The sequence below is a fragment of the Chanos chanos genome, chromosome 5, assembly GCF_902362185.1.
Source record: "Chanos chanos chromosome 5, fChaCha1.1, whole genome shotgun sequence".
NCBI classification, from domain to species: Eukaryota; Metazoa; Chordata; class Actinopteri; order Gonorynchiformes; family Chanidae; genus Chanos; species Chanos chanos.
Genome location: NC_044499.1, coordinates 35,942,709 through 35,960,858, shown reverse-complemented (window position 1 = coordinate 35,960,858; position 18,150 = coordinate 35,942,709). Strand labels below are relative to the sequence as shown.

Below are 18,150 nucleotides of genomic sequence, written 5' to 3'. Positions count from 1 at the left end.
CTCCTGTCCTGCTCCTGTAAATACACACCAGATAAACCTGTGTCAGTCCAGTGGAGAACACCACACAACAAAGCCATGTCCCCCTCTGAACTGAAGGAACACCACAGAGGAAGAGTTCAGATCTTCGATCAGCGTTTAAACACAAATCTCTCTCTGCTCATATCAAACCTGACTGAAGACGACCAGGGACTGTATTCATGTTGGATCAATCAGAATCAACACAGAAACTTCAGTCTCACAGTCAAAGGTACAGCTCTCTGCTCCTACTGTATGATTTCCATCTCTCTCAAACAGAAACAAGACAAACAAACACAACAGAACAAAACCTTAAAGAACATCATGTTGTACAAAAGAAGTCATGATGAGAAATTAAGGGTTAAGTAGATCACTGATTGTCACATTAAATAACCAATGCCAGTGTTTGGACAGACTTGTCTGCAGGCTCTATTTCCCTTCCTCACATTGAAATAGTGTATAATACATCACAGGCAGTCATAAATCTGACTTCTGTTTCTATGGTATTGGGACTATATTATAAAAAATTAGAAAGTTACTGAGACTGTTTTATAAAAGAAATGTTATAAGAGCTACAGCAGGCTTGGTTCTGAAGTGGTTAACAGAATGAATTAGACCATTATTCTGCCATACAGTTTTGATAATAGCATGAAAAAGCTAATATTTAATATCTCATTTTTGTTGTCTTCTGAAGAGGAGAAACCCATTTTGTGATGTGTATTCTTGTTACAATTTCAATTCAAAATTGAACTGTTTCTCCTCTGACTGACAACCAGTGAAGTGATGCTGACAACGGCATTGTTGATTCCCGTATTTACAGACACTCTTATTCAGAGTAACTCACACTAAGTGTGCGTATAGGTAGTTTAGCTAGTATAGTGAAGCACATAGAGCTGTTATATCCATGACATGTGTACACATTCATTCCGTGGAGCTAGTGAGCACCTCTTGGTTTGAGAGGTTTACATACAAACAATACTTTATACGATGGTCAGATAGTCCTTCCCTGTCATTTCTGTTATCAAATTCACACCAGTGGCTATTACTGCATTCATTATTTGTTGGCGTTACTGACATTATTTAATTTTTTTTATTATCCAGTGAATTTGGATCATGTTAGTGGTTGCAATGAGAATGGGTTACACGGCATCTCTAAATTCCAGCTCCATGTTTTTTGTAAATAAATGATAGGCAAGGTCAGAGGTCAGCAGGATAAAGATATGGGTTTCAGATGAGCTCATATTTAGACCCCCGTCTCTGCCTCTCACCTGATAAGTCCACTGAAACAGACATTCATAAGAAATTATGTCAGCTTTGATTAGCCATTGTTATACAAATGTAAATGAACTTAAGTGTTTATAGTATTTATAATAGGTTTTCTCTTTGTTATGATTCATGACTTTGATTCTCTGGTCAGTTTTTACATTCAGTTTTTACTACACAATGAATATGTTTAGCCAATCACAGAACAATCTTATGAGACCAGTTAGCATGACAATAATCAGCTCAACAAAGTCGGGCGACTCATCACTGTCCATATTACCTTTTGCCAAACCGGTGTCAACACCTGCCCTTCCTAATTAAGCCAACATTAAACAATGTGTACTAAAGAGCTGTTATGGGCATTTATGACAGGCAAAACTGGTCAAGCAGTGTCACATGTTTTTAATAGTCTAATAACCAGGAGACTTATCCACTGCTAATGTTACTTTATCCACTTAAAGAGGATACATCATAAAAGGCAAATAATCTACATGCAGTTCCATTACATGTCAATGAGGAATTATCTGGCTGTGAAAACATGATCCTGGGGGTATTCACACTGGAATATGTCAGCTTGCTCAGAGGAGGACATTTATGCCAACATATGAGAGGACTTAAAACATTGTAAGCAATAATAAAATGGTATAGGAAGGAATGGTGATGAGACATGTTTGAGCAGAAAGGCATGAACAGTGTGATGCTGCTGTGAAATGCAGTTTTAAAAAAGACACAGCAAGCCGTCTGCAACTTTTAAGACGCTCCCTTAAGTTGTAGTGAAAAGGAAACTCATTTGCCTCTCACAACTGCAAAAAGATCTCTCAAGTTTTAAAGAATAAAGCGCAAAGTAAAGAGAAACCAGTTGATGAAGACATGTGAAAATAATCACCACTGAATGTAATTATTGTAGTGGGAAGCATCTACCCTTGCTTTACTTATGTATATTTACCCACAGAGTAATCAGTAAATCAGAGTTGAATGATACAGTTGTCTGTTCTGTATTTCTACAGGCTGCACTCTGTGTGAGACTAAAGACACAGAGATCATCACATACCCAGGAGAATCTGTACTTCTGTCCTGTTCCTGTACTGACCCAAAGACCAAACCTGATGGCATAAAATGGGAACGCGTTGGTTCAGACTGGACTGACGTATTTACTGTGAGTGATGAATACAGAGGCAGAGTTGAGCAAGTTAAGGAGAATTCTCCAGAAAAGTCCTCCATACGCATATCAAACCTGACTGAAACAGACCAGGGACACTACAGGTGTAGACTCAATAACAATCAATCCAGAACATTTAAACTAACAATGAAAGGTAATTTCTCCTTCTCTCTGCTCATGCCATATGCGTAGGATATCACTTGTCAATCCATATTTTATTTTACCACTGTCATTATCAGGAATGCGTTGTAGCTGTCTCATATGGTGCTATACAGTTCAGTCACAATGCTTTGAGGTCAAATCAACAGAGCTCAAATCCTAATCTTTTTGTGGTTCTCAGCCAGAGCAACTAACATTGTTTTCCATGTCAAGTACAATACCTCTGAAAAATCCTTGGTATTACGTTCTTGCTAAAGAGCACATTGATAGCGAGTCATCAAGCCTGAGATCCGAATCCATTTCTCTCCTTCTCTTAGTCATTTTTGTTTCTGCAGGCTGCACTCTGTCAGAGACTAAAGACACAGAGATCATCCAATACACAGGAGAATCTGTAAATCTGTCCTGTTCCTGTACTGACCCAAAGACCAAACCTGATGGTATAAAATGGGAACGCTTCGGTTCAGACTGGACTGAAGTATTCACTGTGACTGATGAATACAGAGGCAGAGTTGAGCAAGTTAAGAAGAACTCTCCAGAAAAATCCTCTATACGCATATCAAACCTGACTGAAACAGACCAGGGAGACTACAGGTGTGGACTCAGTGATCAATCCAGAACAATTAAACTTACAGTGAAAGGTAAATCCTCCTTCTCTGTGGCCGTGTCACGTACACAGGATAATAATAATAATAATAATAATAATAATAATAATAATAATAATAATAATAATAATAATAATAATAATATGGTACATCATACTGATATGTCTCGTTAAGAGGGTATTGCTTAACAGAACAATAATGATGAAGATGATCACACAGATATGATAGGTATGGTGATATGCTGGGTAAAATTTCAGTTCAGTGAAAGTTTATCTTTGAAAAGAAGAGCGTGTAACTTGACTGTGCAAACATTTTAAAACAGGAAACTCCTCTCCCATCCTGAACATTTATACCCTCATCCTCATTCCCATTCATCTGTTACTGGTACTTGGAGGAGGAATTACTGTCGCCTACTTTGAATATACAGGTACAGACTTATGTTACAACTACTCATCAAACTACTCATTATACACACAAACGCACATGCACACGCACACGCACACACACACACACACACACACACACACAAACACATTATTAATTAACCATGTAATAACTTATTAGAGCATGTAACTCAGTGACTAACAGCTGTTGCCTGTTCTCTTATCTCTCAGAATGGGCAAGCAGAAGGAAGAAGAACACTGAGAGACACACAGATCCTGACTGACAAAATGGAGTATAAATATATAACGGTCATGATATTAGTGTGTGTGGGTCTTTTCATGTACAGACATGTGTGAACTAATGTACTGTTCACTCTCTTTCGGTCAGTGCCTCTCTGTGTACTGTTATTACTGTAGTGGTACATAGAAACAGCACCAGAGACAAACACAAGCCATTTTGTAATTTTACAGTCTAAATACAGCTGTGATGCTTTACTATCCAAAACAGAACATTTAATTCTTTTTGTTGTCATTAATGCAAAACTGTTAGTCCACTGTTAGATGAAGTCCACACCAGACCCTGTCCTTTGTATCTTTTTCATTTATTTTAATTTATTTTGTAAGTGAAGATGTGCTGAAATAAAAGCTCAATTGTTTTATTACATTAGAAACTTCCCAAGAGTGTATTTTTATACAATAAATTCTTTCAGGATAATTGTGCCTAAAATACTGATTGTGTCATCTTGTATTTTGCGGTCAATGTTGCTATAGAATAATAAAACGTTTCCAAGTCCTATTGTTAAAGAAATAGTTAATAGTTAAAGAAATTTCAGACCTATCCTTGCTCTGACACGCATTATTTGGCTTATCAAGCGGTGTAGACGAACTTGTGAGTCGAATCAGGTGAGTTAGAGGAGGGATAGATAGTGGGTTCCCCAAGAACAGAACTGGAAACAGCGGACTAATATCTCATTCAAAGGCATTATATTGTGAGTGTTCAAATATAGAAGAATAGCGCCACCTCGTGGAACATTGGTTACTGGTTACTGTCTACGTATTCAGATTGTTTACTTTGCAGTTTGGGTTGATTGGTTTCAATTTATTTAACACAGTGGCAGTATAAAAAAAAACATTTAAAGAGCATTGAGAGATTACGGCGATTCAGCACACCATTTCAACCTCTTTTGTTGTGTTTAAAAATAAATTAATACATCTGTAAAATGGAAAATATTACTCAGTGCAATGTATTAAAATTGTGGCGGGTTCAAACACAGTAAGTCGTTATGAAAATTGTTCACAAACCGCCTTGGTCGACTGTGTTTTGTAGCAGAGGTCAGTGGAGCAGATAGTGACCTGACCATGAGTGTAACACATACGGCTACCGGTTACCACGCCCTAACCTAACCCCAGAATGTTTGGGGTTAAGTCAGTTTCACCTAACCCCAGACATTAACAAAAACGTGTTGCGGTAACGCCTACCTTTAGGGTGACTGCGTTATGTCCCTTGTCCAGTCTAAAGTCACCACAGGATATTTGTAACAGATTCCCTGAGATTCTCTTCAAACTGGATGAAACTTAGTTTGCATTAAGACCCAGCGGAGCGGCGCGATTCTCAGCTCATGCGCGGTCTCGGTCGGGCGCTCACCTGCTGAGATCGCGCAGAGAAAGAATACCGGGAAAGCATAGGAGGAGAGGGGTTGTGACGCGCTCCGCTCTGCGTCCATGCTGCCCGGCTACAACGCGGCGCGCCCCAATGACAGCAAAAGCACTACATAATCCAGCATCTTTTTTGGAATAAACGATCATTCTTGGCTTCATGATAATAAGATTGCTTTTTCACCAAGACTACGCGAATCCAGGGCTCGGGCGGATGCTAGAGACACCGCATCAACAAGAAAAGAGCTGGCAGTCCGACAGGATGAGTGACGCTGTCAGCGAACGATCATTCATTTATTACTGAATCATCATTTTAGAGCCTAATTCCCCGTTCCTTTGGATTATTTTCTATCTCACTTGCCTGTTACATTCTACACGGAGAACATTTTACATGCTTCGTTCAAAAGACGAATTTTTGTGGTGACGCGTTTCTTTGGTCGATAATCCACTGGCGGACTGAGTCGCCGTGCCGTGCTGCTTTGTGCTGAATGTAAATTATGTCCCCCTACTGTACGCTTCACGGGAAACGGGGAGCACACGTCAGCACTGTACTATCCTAAAATGAATGTGAATGACTTGAAATTGTAGCCGTCGCAACAGGGACGGGAAATCGGGAAAATTGGTCCAGTCCGTTGTTGACCCAAGACCATTGTCGGTGCAGTGTCTCTACTGAGAAGAAAATGGCCCACAGTAGAAGCATTGAGTTGGAACATTTCGATGAACGGGATAAAGCGCACCGCACGTCTCGCACCTCCGGTACAGGCTCGCAGTCCGGGTCACGGGCGAATAGCCTGGTCCCAAGCCCCGCACATAGCGCTAACTGCAGCTTCTACCGAACTCGCACTCTCCAAGCTCTTAGCTCAGAGAAACGGGCTAAGAAGGTTCGATTCTATCGAAATGGAGACCGGTACTTCAAGGGGCTGGTGTATGCGGTGTCAAGTGACCGTTTCAGGTCCTTGGATGCTTTGCTTGTGGAACTGACTCGCTCGCTCGCGGATAACTTGCACCTGCCGCAAGGTGTGCGCAACATCTACACAGTGGACGGCACTAAGAAGGTCACGAATCTAGACGAGCTATTGGAGGGTAAGGGAATTTATCGTAGCAACAATTACAGCCCAGCACTGGTCCGAGAAATCGCTTAATTACCTGGGATTGCTGTCATCACTCAGAATAAGTTAGTCATGGAGTTCAGGCTATAGCCGTTTGGATCTCGTTGTCATGCGTGACGAAAATCAACATTTGCGTTTGTAAGGATGGGTGTTCTCTTCGACCAAGATATAAAGTGCCCACTGTGCGTGACCCCTGCGAAAATGTTGTGTCATCATAGGTTAATTGACAGAGAATCTGACATTACAGATCCACAAGCTTGAGCAGTGTGTGTGTGTGTGTGTGTGTGTGTGTGTGTGTGTATGTGTGTGTGTGCGCGCGCGCGTGCGCGTGTGTTCAGAAAAATCTTTAAATTTCAATCAGTCGTGTTAATTATTGTGATCTAGAATATAATGAAAGGGCCAGGTTCACGGGAGCTTCACTGGCAGTTTAGCATTCAGATAGTTACTGCTTAACCCTGAGTCTGACCTTGTACATGACATCAGTGTTCAGTCAGCTTGGTACGTACATGTGTATTAATATTAGTGCATGAAACCACTGAGCTGAGCAGTAATTGCAGAAAGACCTTCCCTGAACAGAGGTGATACTCCAGGGATAGTCAGAGGAGTTGGCGGCTTATGCAAACTCACCTGCACTATTATCTATGATATTATAAAAAAAATAACCTACATATTCAAATACCAGGACTGCCTGTCAAGCAAGTGTTGGATTTGAATAGTAAATGTGGAGTAATCTCATCTCTTTTCCTCTCACCAACTCTCTAAGTAAGAAGTTAAATAACAGCTAATCATTTTTACAATCAAAAACAGTTAAACATTACCAATAAATCTATTAGTAAATATTATCTGAATGAAAATATTTGCTGTTCTTATCTAAAGATATTAACACAGAGTACAGCAGGCTACTGTTCTACTATAACAAACTGTCTGCTTTAGGCAATTCTACATGCTGTGCTGCATTAATGACGTTATAGACTTGTAGTGCACTTTATGAAATTTTTAAAAAGATGAATACATAGATAATAGGTGACTGCACCGGTTTGGTTCAGTACCATGGACAGCACTCTGTTCATTAAAGAAAATAATTTTGGTTCTGAAATCTGAAACATGTACATTGAAAATTAACGCTTGCTTCAGTTAGTTAAACACATCCCTCACTGACCACTACCTCAGTATATACCATCTCCTCTTGAGTTAAATGACGGTTATAAATACAGAGCAGGCTGACGCATGTTTCATCTCTTCCAATGGTGTGAAAATTCATCGGACCATTCAAAAGTATACTGAGATTAGGCAGTGACTGATTTAGAATCAGTAAATGGAGATCTCTCTTTAAGCTTTTCAGTGTTTTTTGTTTTAAAAAGTCTGTATTAATCTGTTATCATTTTACTCAAAATCTGAACACTGAGAACCAGATTTGCTCCTCGTCGTGCAGGGGTAGATTGGAGAAATGAAGGCATCAGTTTTCACCGTGAGGTGAGCATGTTAAAAACACATGGTGTGTTAAAAACACATGAGTGGTGCTGTCCTAGTTATCTGCACATCATGATGCAGATATCAGTAGTATACTCCCCTGGAGTCCTTTTCATCAACAAGGTTTTCACCCCCCAGGTTTCAGTAGTATAATTTAGATCTTTTAATAGATAGGGGCGTGTCCCTGTTATGTGCTCCTATTGCAATCAGTATGTTTTTTTTTTCCCAAAATGCAAATGACTTCTACCGCATCATAGTAGTGCTCTCATTCTCAGTGAGAAGAAGTCTATACACAGTCTGTCTTCCAATAATGAGAGAGGATCAATGAGAAAACTCACATAAGCATTAAAGCATCATGGTGGAAAGTGTATGCTCATTGGAATGAAAACCAAAGGCTGGGAGATGTTTGAATGCTCTGTGTTCAGTCAGTATCATCAAGCTATTTAAACATCTGTCCAGTGAAATAGAGTCATCGCAGGCTAATGTAATTCCCAACATTTTTAGAGGATTTTGAGATGTGTAGGTTAGTCCTGATTTTGTTAACTGACAAACTGTATTTGATGTCATGGGAGATGCTTACAGTTTTACAGGTTAGGGTCGGCTCTCAACGTGAATGGTGTGCTTTACAATTCCCTCTGTGGAAATGAGCTAATGGTTCAGTTTTGACTCAGTCCTCTTGATGTGATATTCCTGATGCTAATGCTATTATCTAACTGAAAACATTGCTATTTTTACACAGAATTATTAAGTCTACATCAAATCACATGACTGTTTATTGAAGATACCAGAGTGACACTCTGGCTGTGAAGAGACCGAGTTTGTCCTGAAGTTTTTTTGTTTTGTTTTTTTTAGCAGAAGCTGAAAAATAAGACGTTGCTAAAATGCATTTAAATCAAACAAATGTTAATGCACATCACAGAAAACTTCAATAAAATGTAACAGTGCTAAGATTTAAGGTTCATTTTCAAGACTGCAGCATAAAAACATTAATAAGACTGACACTAAATAAAAGTCCAGTCAGGTTAGTAAATTTTTAAAAAATAGCCTGATGACATGTAGAATGAAGCTGTCTCTGCGTCCCTTGGTCTTGAACCTCAGGGTCATGTCACTCCAGTCAGAAAGTAAGAGTTGGAAGAAGTCCAGGGGGTGATGGGTCAAAATCTACTACACATTGTGTCACCTCTCTCCTGGAGCAAATGTCTTAATACTTCATGGAGTGGGAGAATGGCTGCCTGCTCAGACCCGTTACCTGCCCACACCAGTTACCTGCCCACACCAGTTACCTTCCCACATCAGTTAGCTTCCCACACCAGTTACCTTCCGACCCCAGTTACCTGCCCACACCAGTTACCTGCCCACACAAGTTACCTTCCCACCCCAGTTAGCTTCCCACCCCAGTTACCTTCTGACCCCAGTTACCTGCCCACACCAGTTACCTTCCGACCCTAGTTACCTGCCAACACCAGTTACCTGCCCACCCCAGTTATCTGCCCACACCAGTTACCTGTCCAACCCAGTTACCTGCCCACCCCAGTTACCTTCCGACCCCAGTTACCTTCCCACCCCAGTTACCTGCCCATACCAGTTACCTTCCCACCCCAGTTACCTGCCCACCCCAGTTACCTGTCCACACCAGTTACCTGCCCACTCCATTTACCTGCCCACACCAGTTACCTGCCCACTCCATTTACCTGCCCACACCAGTTACCTGCCCACACCAGTTACCTTCCCACCCCAGTTACCTTCACACACCAGTTACCTTCCCACCCCAGTTACCTTCCCACACCATTTACCTGCTCACCCCGGTTACCTGTCCACACCAGTTACAGCCCAGTTATCTGCTCAGCTCAGTTATAGCCCAGATACGACCCGGAGCCTCTGCTTCACAGCATTCTCACATGTGGGGTGTGTCCAGCGTGGCAGTGCTGTCTGCAGGCTTTAGTCTTAAGTCTCTGAGATTGCTTGTATAGATGGAAAGCAAGACAGGGGCGAGAGCTCTGGAAGGCACTGTTAGATGTAATACAGACATATCATTGGCCTTTACATGCTTAGCCATATTAATAGAAGGCCCAGAGTACACCAAACGAGAGTAAGTTTCACTGTCCATAAATTAGCTGTCCCAACAAACCCTTGTATTGCATGTGTATGAGGCTCCTCTCCTCCCCTCCCCTCCCAGGTGAGAGCTACGTGTGTGCATCCAACGAACCGTACCGCAAGGTAGACTACACCAAGAACGTCAACCCTAACTGGGGTTCGCGACAGGCTTCGGCCGGACGGTTGGCTTCGGGCCAGGGTACCCAGCGGCCCTCTGGAAGTTGGGAAGCGCGTGAGAGCAGGGACTACATCAAGCCCAAACTGGTCACGGTCATCCGTAGCGGGGTCAAACCGCGCAAGGCGGTCAGGATCCTGCTCAATAAGAAGACGGCCCACTCCTTTGACCAGGTGCTCGCCGACATCACTGAGGCCATCAAACTAGACTCTGGGGCCGTCAAGAGACTTTACACGATAGATGGCAAACAGGTACGTGTGTGTGTGAGAGAGAGAAAAAAAAAGAAAGAGAGAGAGAGATTCTTTTGCTTTAGTCATTAAATAAGTGGAGACCAACATTTCAGAAGAAAGCTCATTAAACAAATGAACTGTGATTTATGTGTAGTGTGTTATGGTGTAAATGCATTCAGCTGTGTGTGTGTGTGTGTGTGTGTGTGTGTGTGTGTGTGTGTGTGTGTGTGTGTGTGTGTGTGTGCGTGCATGTGTGTTTGTTTCTGAAGTACCCAGGATAATGAGGCTTTCTTTAGATAAGACCAAAGAAAAACAATATTTGTGGGAAGCTCACAGATTGTCCTCTTGGTTTAAACTTAAGTTTAACCCTGTCATTGGTTCTAAGTATGGTCATGACTTAAAATTTTCAAAATTTCAAATGCCCTCTCTTTGAATTGTTTTGCTCTCAGTGACTGCCTTTCTGTTTCTGCCCTGGTTGCACACGCCTGAGTCAGTCCTAGTTCTGATTCTTCAGAATGAAATTTAAGCTCTGAAATGAGTGGAATGTGGACATTCTAGAATTCACCTGACAGAATACTTCACTGTCTGTTCTCCCGACTGCTTCACTACAAACTCTGTGCATTCTGTGCACAAAAGAATGGTTTCTGAAACACACAGCAGTGCTGACGCACTATTCACTTTGTGTGTTTGTGTGTGTGTGTGTTAGCGTGTGTGGTCCAACTCTCCACATTCTTATTTCACTCTATCGCACAGTGACTCTCCCCCCAAACTGGTTGCCATGGCAACTCTCTCTCTCCTTCCCCTCTTGGGTGAACCCTATGAATGCTTCAGCAAGGAGCAGGACGCTGCACAATGTGTATGTGTGTGTGTGTGTGTGTGTTTAAGGAGAAGCCCCTGGTTCATTTGTATGCCGCACACTTTTTTCTGCAGAGACAGAGGGATATCCCAAAAAGGCCTATTTGTTCTTGACTAGACAGAAATGAATGTTTGTGTCTGAGTCCTGGCTCTGCAGAATGTGGACTGTCACAGCAACTGGACGCAATCTCTCAGTCCAATCCTCGCCCCTTTTTTTGTGGCGAATTAAATTTACATTTCTTTCTAATAGGCTTCCTCTCTGTTGAGTAGCACTGGGAGAAAGGCATGCTAAAATCCATATTAGAGATACATGTTTCACATTGTTAAATGACCTCCCTACTTGCTTATTTTCCTCTGTGGCCAAAGCACTAATGGAGTGGGGTAAAAGCAAAGGCAAGGTCAGTTCTGTGAGAGGCCACATTCACACTTTCCCAGCTGTGATATATCTGGTTAATCCAGTGAAATGTGAAAAAGTAATTATTAAAGTCCTCATATTGTGTGTATTTGTATATACATTTGAATTATTCTCTATATTTGACCCAAATATTATCTTTCCATATCTGCTTGCATTTGTGTGTGCATGTGAAAGAAAGATGAAGATTGCGTGTTTTTGTACGTGTGTGTGTGTATGTGTGTGTGAGAGAGAGAGAGAGAGAGAGAGAAAGATACATAATTGTCAGCCGTATAGCAATGCAGTAATAGTAGCAAGTGTGTTGCTGTGAGCGGTATTTAGTGTTTGCTCCGGCAGTCCATTAAATACATGCTTCCAAACAGGAAGAGGAAAAATTCTATCGTCATGGTGATAAACCCATTTTAGTTCAGTCATTTGCAGTCGTACCAGATACCTCCTGCAATTACTTCAAAACCACAACAATCCAACATGACTGCATGGCAATGTGAATGTTTCGTAGATATTACAAGCTTTTGTAGCCACTGACTGGGAAAAACAATATGTTTGATGATTTAAAAGCATTTGTATGATTACTTTTAGATTCACCTTCACTTTTCCATGTATGTACATGTGCTTAATATTCTTTTCTGTGTGAGTCTTCATTCAAATCTGCAGTAATGTTTTACTATATTGAAGCATATACACGCATTAACATGTAAGTGTATGTATATACGTGTATGTGTGTGTGACTCTGTGTGACGTTATCTTTAGATTACCAGTCTGCAGGATTTCTTCGGCGATGATGATGTGTTTATCGCGTGTGGGCTGGAGAAGTTCCGCTACGCTCAGGACGATGCTGCTCTCGGACACACCGGCAAAGCAGCTGCCTCCTTCGTCAGTGGTAAGCGCGCACACACACACACACACACACACACACACACACTGAGTGAGGAGGAAAAACATACTGCAAGCTGTTACTGCTTCAGGACTTAATAAAGCTCAGTACGTGTCATGTCCCCAGTGCTGATTTGATTTGAAGTTTTATCACTTCCCAGAAAAAAAAATAAAATAAAAAAAAACAAGTCTAGCTTTGCTTAGCTGGATATTACATTAGTTCAGTTTCTCAATCTCTCTTTTGTGTATCAGAGTGTAAGAAGAAATCTGCTCGCTCATCTGCTCCTGTCAAATCTATTCCACCCAGAAGCTCCTCCCTCCTCAGGACCAAGTCTCCTGTTTCAGGTACACAGGGTTTATCTGTTTTCATTCTTACTTCAGTTACAGAGGGTTGGTTTTGTTTCTTTACCTTACACCAGTTTAGACACATTTAATATGTTTCAGTGAAGGGTGCAGTTCTGTTGCGCCTACAGAACCGATTTCTGTGTATCTGAGGTACATAATGAAATGAATGTTACGTTGCTGATTGGTGTTGTTCTTTGCTCTTTTTTAGCCAGCGATGAGGCACTTGATATCCAACCCACCATTAGGTCGACAAAGTCCCCATCCAGCCCAGGAAGCCAACGCAGCCTTAAGGTGAGAGAAGGAGAGAGAGAGAGAGAAATAGAGAGAAAGAGACGGTGACATGGACAGATTGTTGTGTGTGTGTGTGTGTGTGTTTGTTATAGAAGTTTAATTTTTTGTTGACAGATCTCAGCTCGTCATCCTTCCCCATCACCTCCCCCCTCTGGCGACATGAACGGAGCAGACGATCTGAGCCTGGAGGGTAGGGCATGCATGTACACACACACCCACACACACACACACACACACACACTCCCTCTCTCTCTCTCTCTCTCTCTCTCTCTCTCATACATATACGCATAAACACACACACACAAACATTACACGCAGTTTTAATTTTGTAAAACCCACATATGCATTCATACACATTTAATACAAATTAAATACACACACCATCACTTACACACAGGTTAGATATGTACCATATGTGTGCGCTCACACACACATATTCTGTGCACGTGAAACCTACACACGTGTACTGACCCATCATTTCACAGGTTGGCACATATGGAAGCCTGCCATCCAGCTTCATCTCCACTCCATCTCCAAAGTGTGTGTGTGTGTGTGTATGAGTGTGTGCGTGTGTGTGTGTGTGTGTGTGTGTGTGTGTGTGTGTGTTTGCGTGCATACGTATGTGCCAAAGGCGAGAAGTTGTGGTTTTTAAACAGAACATTTTTAGGTATTCACTTGAACATATTTTGGTTGATTCTGAGGAAGTTCTGTTTAAAAAATCTCTTTGCAGATTTTTCTGCCTAGTTATCTGGCAGAGGATGTTTTTTTTTAAGTAAACAGTCTTGGTTCTCTGTCAACTTCCTTTCAACCTTTTCCTCACCTCTGCCAGGCATGTCCAGAAAGCTCAATTTTGGTCTCATTTGACTCTCATGTGACAGTTACAGCTGGCTCCAATCATATTCCAGCACATAGCTCATTATCTGTGTTCATTTTATATGGCCTTCTGGGTCTTTATACCATATGTATACACACACATGCTGTGTGAACACACGCAAACATATTGTATTCATATGTCTGACCCTCTCCATCTGTCCATACATCCGTTTCATCACCCCATACACACTTCCCTCTCTCCTTTTCCTAAATCATTCCTTTCTTCAGCAGTTAACGGGAACAAGTTCCAGTCTGCCTCCATCATTACAGACAAGTACAGGGTGGGGAAGGTCATTGGAGACGGAAACTTTGCTGTTGTTAAGGAGTGTGTGGAGAGGTGAGGGCAAGTGTGCAAGTGCGTACGCACATACACACACTGTGGCCATAGATTTGAATATCTAAGTGTTTTAAAGTTTTAAAAATTACTCCTTCAACATTCTCATTCTGTGTTTGTGTTTCTAGGTCTACAGGACAGGAATATGCTCTGAAAATCATCGATAAGGCAAAATGCAGTGGAAAGGTCAAACATAAGTATCAAATGTCATTCAGAATCATGGCTTTTTGACCTGAATTTACACGTATGTCTGATGAATTCATTTTCATCAGAGCACTATAATTGTAATTCAGAACACTAAGATTATTATTTCTCTGTATGAATAAGACAATGTTACAGTTGTGTTACAATACTGTAATTCAGACATGCCATTAATGCTTTTGTTTGATTGGTGGATTGCTGTGTGTAGGAACACCTGATAGCCAATGAGGTGGCGATACTGCGCAGGGTCCGGCATCCCAGCATCATTATGCTGATAGAGGAAGTGGACACACCCACAGAGCTTTACTTGGTCATGGAGCTTGTTAAGGTGCAGTTGTAATAATTAGGTTTTGATTTTTTTTAAATATAAAATACATTCAAATAAATATTTTATTAGAATTGCAACTAAGTGTGTCTGTATATGCGTTTAGGGTGGAGATCTGTTTGATGCTATCACCTCTTCTACTAAGTACACAGAGAGAGATGCCAGCGCTATGGTGTTTAACCTGACAGGAGCTCTCAAATACCTGCACAGAATGAGTATTGTCCACAGAGACATCAAACCCGAGAACCTACTGGTACACACATGCCATTTACACATTGTCCACAAATTTAATAAGCTATCTACACACACACACACAAACACAATGCCAACGTTGTCTATGTCAAACCTCAAAATTTGCTTGCGCTGACACATACACCCTATTCATGTATCATCACTATAACAGTAACACACAGAGAGAAAATGAATAGGTGGAGTGTTCCTCTAGAGCTTATCTGCCTCTCTCTCTATCTAGGTGTGTGAATACCCTGATGGTACCAAGTCTCTTAAACTAGGAGACTTTGGGCTGGCCACAGTGGTAGAGGGGCCACTCTATACCGTCTGTGGGACACCCACGTACGTCGCTCCTGAGATCATTGCTGAGACTGGGTAAGCTCCTCTCTGCATCTGTGTGTGTGTCGGTCATGTCTGTGATGGTATGGGATTAAAGTAGATGTCCGAGGGCTAATCTAGCTCCGTTTATTTCCTCTGACTTTTGTGTGCCTTACTTTGAAGGCGGATATCTTGGCCGGAGCTTAACTTGGTATAATCTCCACTGCGTGTATGTGTGTCTGCAATTAAAGACTTAAAGAGGGACATTAGGGCTTTGAGACTAACGTGTTCCTGTGTATTTATTTTGATGCCTGTGTCTGTGTGTGTGTGTGCATGTGTAGGTATGGGCTGAAAGTGGATATTTGGGCGGCAGGAGTAATCACATACATACTCCTGTGTGGTTTTCCTCCATTCCGGAGCGAGAGAAACCAGCAGGAGGAACTGTTTGAGCAGATCTTACTGGGAAGACTGGAATTTCCCTCCCCTTACTGGGACAACATCAGCGCTTCTGCTAAGGTCTGTAGCAGGCCATCTTCATGCTGGCAAACTACCACTGCTTACAGACTACAGCGTTTCTTAATAAAAGAATCACAGCACATTAACGATCTGTATCACATCATAGATGAATGGTCCTATTATGGCTAACAGGAGCATAGCACACTTTCCTAGCAAAATCAAAATATAAACAAGATGTTAATAATAGTTGGACAGCTGAGTTTCATCATTCAGGAAGCTAATTGGTCAAACAAGGCTACGTGTTGTACTCATTAAGCACTGGTTAAGTTCATTAAGTAATTGGTTAAATGGAGTCACTTGTGTTCTGTTTGCAGGATTTGATTAGTAAGATGCTGCAGGTGAATGTTGGAGCTCGTTACACGGCAGAAGAAGTCCTCTCTCACCCTTGGGTGCTGGTAAGGGCATCATTTCAGTGTAGTCAGTCAAGGACCATTTTGTGATGCTGGTTGCATAAATGTAGCATTAGGTGTATGAGCTGATTGGTTTTTATTAAGAAATGAACAAGTGGTTTTGTATAGTATGTATACAGTGTGTGTATATATGTTTTGCATATGTGAATGTATGTTTGTGTGAAGGATGATGCAGCAATGGAGAATAATTTGATTTGTGAGACGAGAGACGCGCTGGAAAAAGAACATTCACAAAGCAGCACTGCAGCAGAGGCACAGGTAACACACACACACACACACACACACACACACACACACCCACACACACACACACACACACACACACACACAAAGCAGAATACAGGTAACTTTTAACAGGACTTCCATGCAAAACAGCAGCAGCACTCAAGTTTAAGATACAGTTTGCAGAGAAAGGAAAGAGACTTTTATTTTGGTGTAACTCTTTCCTTTGTCAATCCAGTGAGCTGTGACCTGGAGTGCTCTGTCCTTTGCGTTTCTTAGATAGATCTTTTTAAAGGTCACCTTCACACTGCATATGTTCATATACAATAGTTGCCTTTGCCATTAAACATTTTTTTCCTCTATTAGACAGCTAAGCTGAAACATATTTGGTATGAACATTTTGCGTAAAACAGAAAGCAGTACAATTTAAAATCCGTTTTTTTTTCTACCTTCCTCCCTCTGTGTGCCCTACCTCAGTCTGACCAGGATCATGACAGCGGTAAGACTTTTACAGCCTGTTTGCTCAAATTATCAACAGCTGGATGATTTTTTTTAGTTATTTTAATCTTTAATTTGGCTTCTGAATGAATCTAGAATGACTTCAGAGACCTTCCTGAGAACCAGGTTGGATGAGTGTAGATAGTAACGTGTGGTGTTAGTTAAGGAGCTGACCAGTCTAATGAGGATTATAGGACTGCTTATGTATGATCTTGTACAGGATACATGTTTGTGTCTCTAATACAGTTTTTTTGTATGTAACCTGTGGGTTTGTCCTTCTGCAGAACTGAGCTGAAAATCCTCAGAGAGTGCACCTGATGAAAGAGCAGAACAAGGGCCCAGCTAGCTGAGCTAACGCTATTCAAGGCATACCAGGCAACACCAAGCTATGCCCAGTTCCAACAGGCCAAACTCCACCCCAAATACTCTACAACAGACCTACCTGTACTTCCTCTGCTCTCTTCTACTACTTCCTCTCTGTCTCTCTTCTTCTTCCCCCTGCTCTTTTTTCCTAAAACTTTCCGTCTTCTCCCGGTCTCTCTTGGTCTGTATTCTGCATGCAGAGGTTCCAACTTAACCAGCGACCTCAGCTCCTTCTGCACTGTGCCCTTAGATACACCTCTCTCTTTCTCTCTCTCTCCCTCTCTCTCTTCTGTAAATACAATGTTTGTGTCAATGTGAAAACTTTGGTGTCCCAGAAGTGTCTGATGAAACAGTAGATCACCTCCATCAATCATTCCATTTTTTAGAGTGATTGATTTTAAAATAGCCTGTCTTAAATTAGAAAATGTCAAGCGTTATGCCTAAATGCATTGGAATCTGTTTGTGTGTGTATGTGTGTGTGTTTGTGTGTGTGCATGTGTGTGTGTGTGTGTGTGTGTGTGCATGTGTGTAAGAGCGAGATGTGAATATGAGCGCCCTGGTGTCTGTGATCTACAGATAGAGAAACTTGTAAGAGTCAACACAGTGAGGTTGATATGTTTACTAGTGAACTTTTTTTTAATTTATTTTCAGTGAGGCCGTGCTTGTTTGAGAACCCTAGTAGTCTTAACATTTGCTTTACACCAAAATAAGTTCAGCCTTCAACAGGAGGAACAGGAGAGGAGAACGCTGGAAATGTGTGTGCGTGTG

At 41.5% G+C, this 18,150-nt stretch overlaps 1 protein-coding gene across 1 annotated transcript; it reads left to right on the top strand.

Annotated features, from left to right (window-relative positions):
* Positions 1 to 5,917: 5,917 nt before the first annotated feature.
* LOC115812449 (serine/threonine-protein kinase DCLK2) lies at positions 5,918 to 17,309 on the top strand. The gene is made up of 15 exons (XM_030774929.1): positions 5,918 to 6,320; positions 9,993 to 10,336; positions 12,333 to 12,462; positions 12,708 to 12,800; positions 13,009 to 13,091; positions 13,206 to 13,281; positions 14,196 to 14,301; positions 14,427 to 14,484; positions 14,708 to 14,827; positions 14,931 to 15,077; positions 15,297 to 15,430; positions 15,715 to 15,889; positions 16,204 to 16,284; positions 16,465 to 16,557; positions 17,304 to 17,309. The coding sequence occupies exons 1-15, from the start codon at positions 5,918 to 5,920 to the stop codon at positions 17,307 to 17,309; spliced, it is 2,049 nt and encodes a 682-aa protein (XP_030630789.1).
* The last annotated feature ends 841 nt before the right edge of the window (positions 17,310 to 18,150 follow it).

Coding starts and splice junctions, on each gene's coding strand:
- LOC115812449 (XM_030774929.1), top strand. CDS start 5,918: ATGGCCCACAGTAGAAGCATTGAGTTGGAACATTTCGATGAACGGGAT. Junction 12,463..12,707: donor AGCTGCCTCCTTCGTCAGTG/GTAAGCGCGCAC, acceptor TTTGTGTATCAG/AGTGTAAGAAGAAATCTGCT. Junction 14,485..14,707: donor AGGCAAAATGCAGTGGAAAG/GTCAAACATAAG, acceptor TGCTGTGTGTAG/GAACACCTGATAGCCAATGA.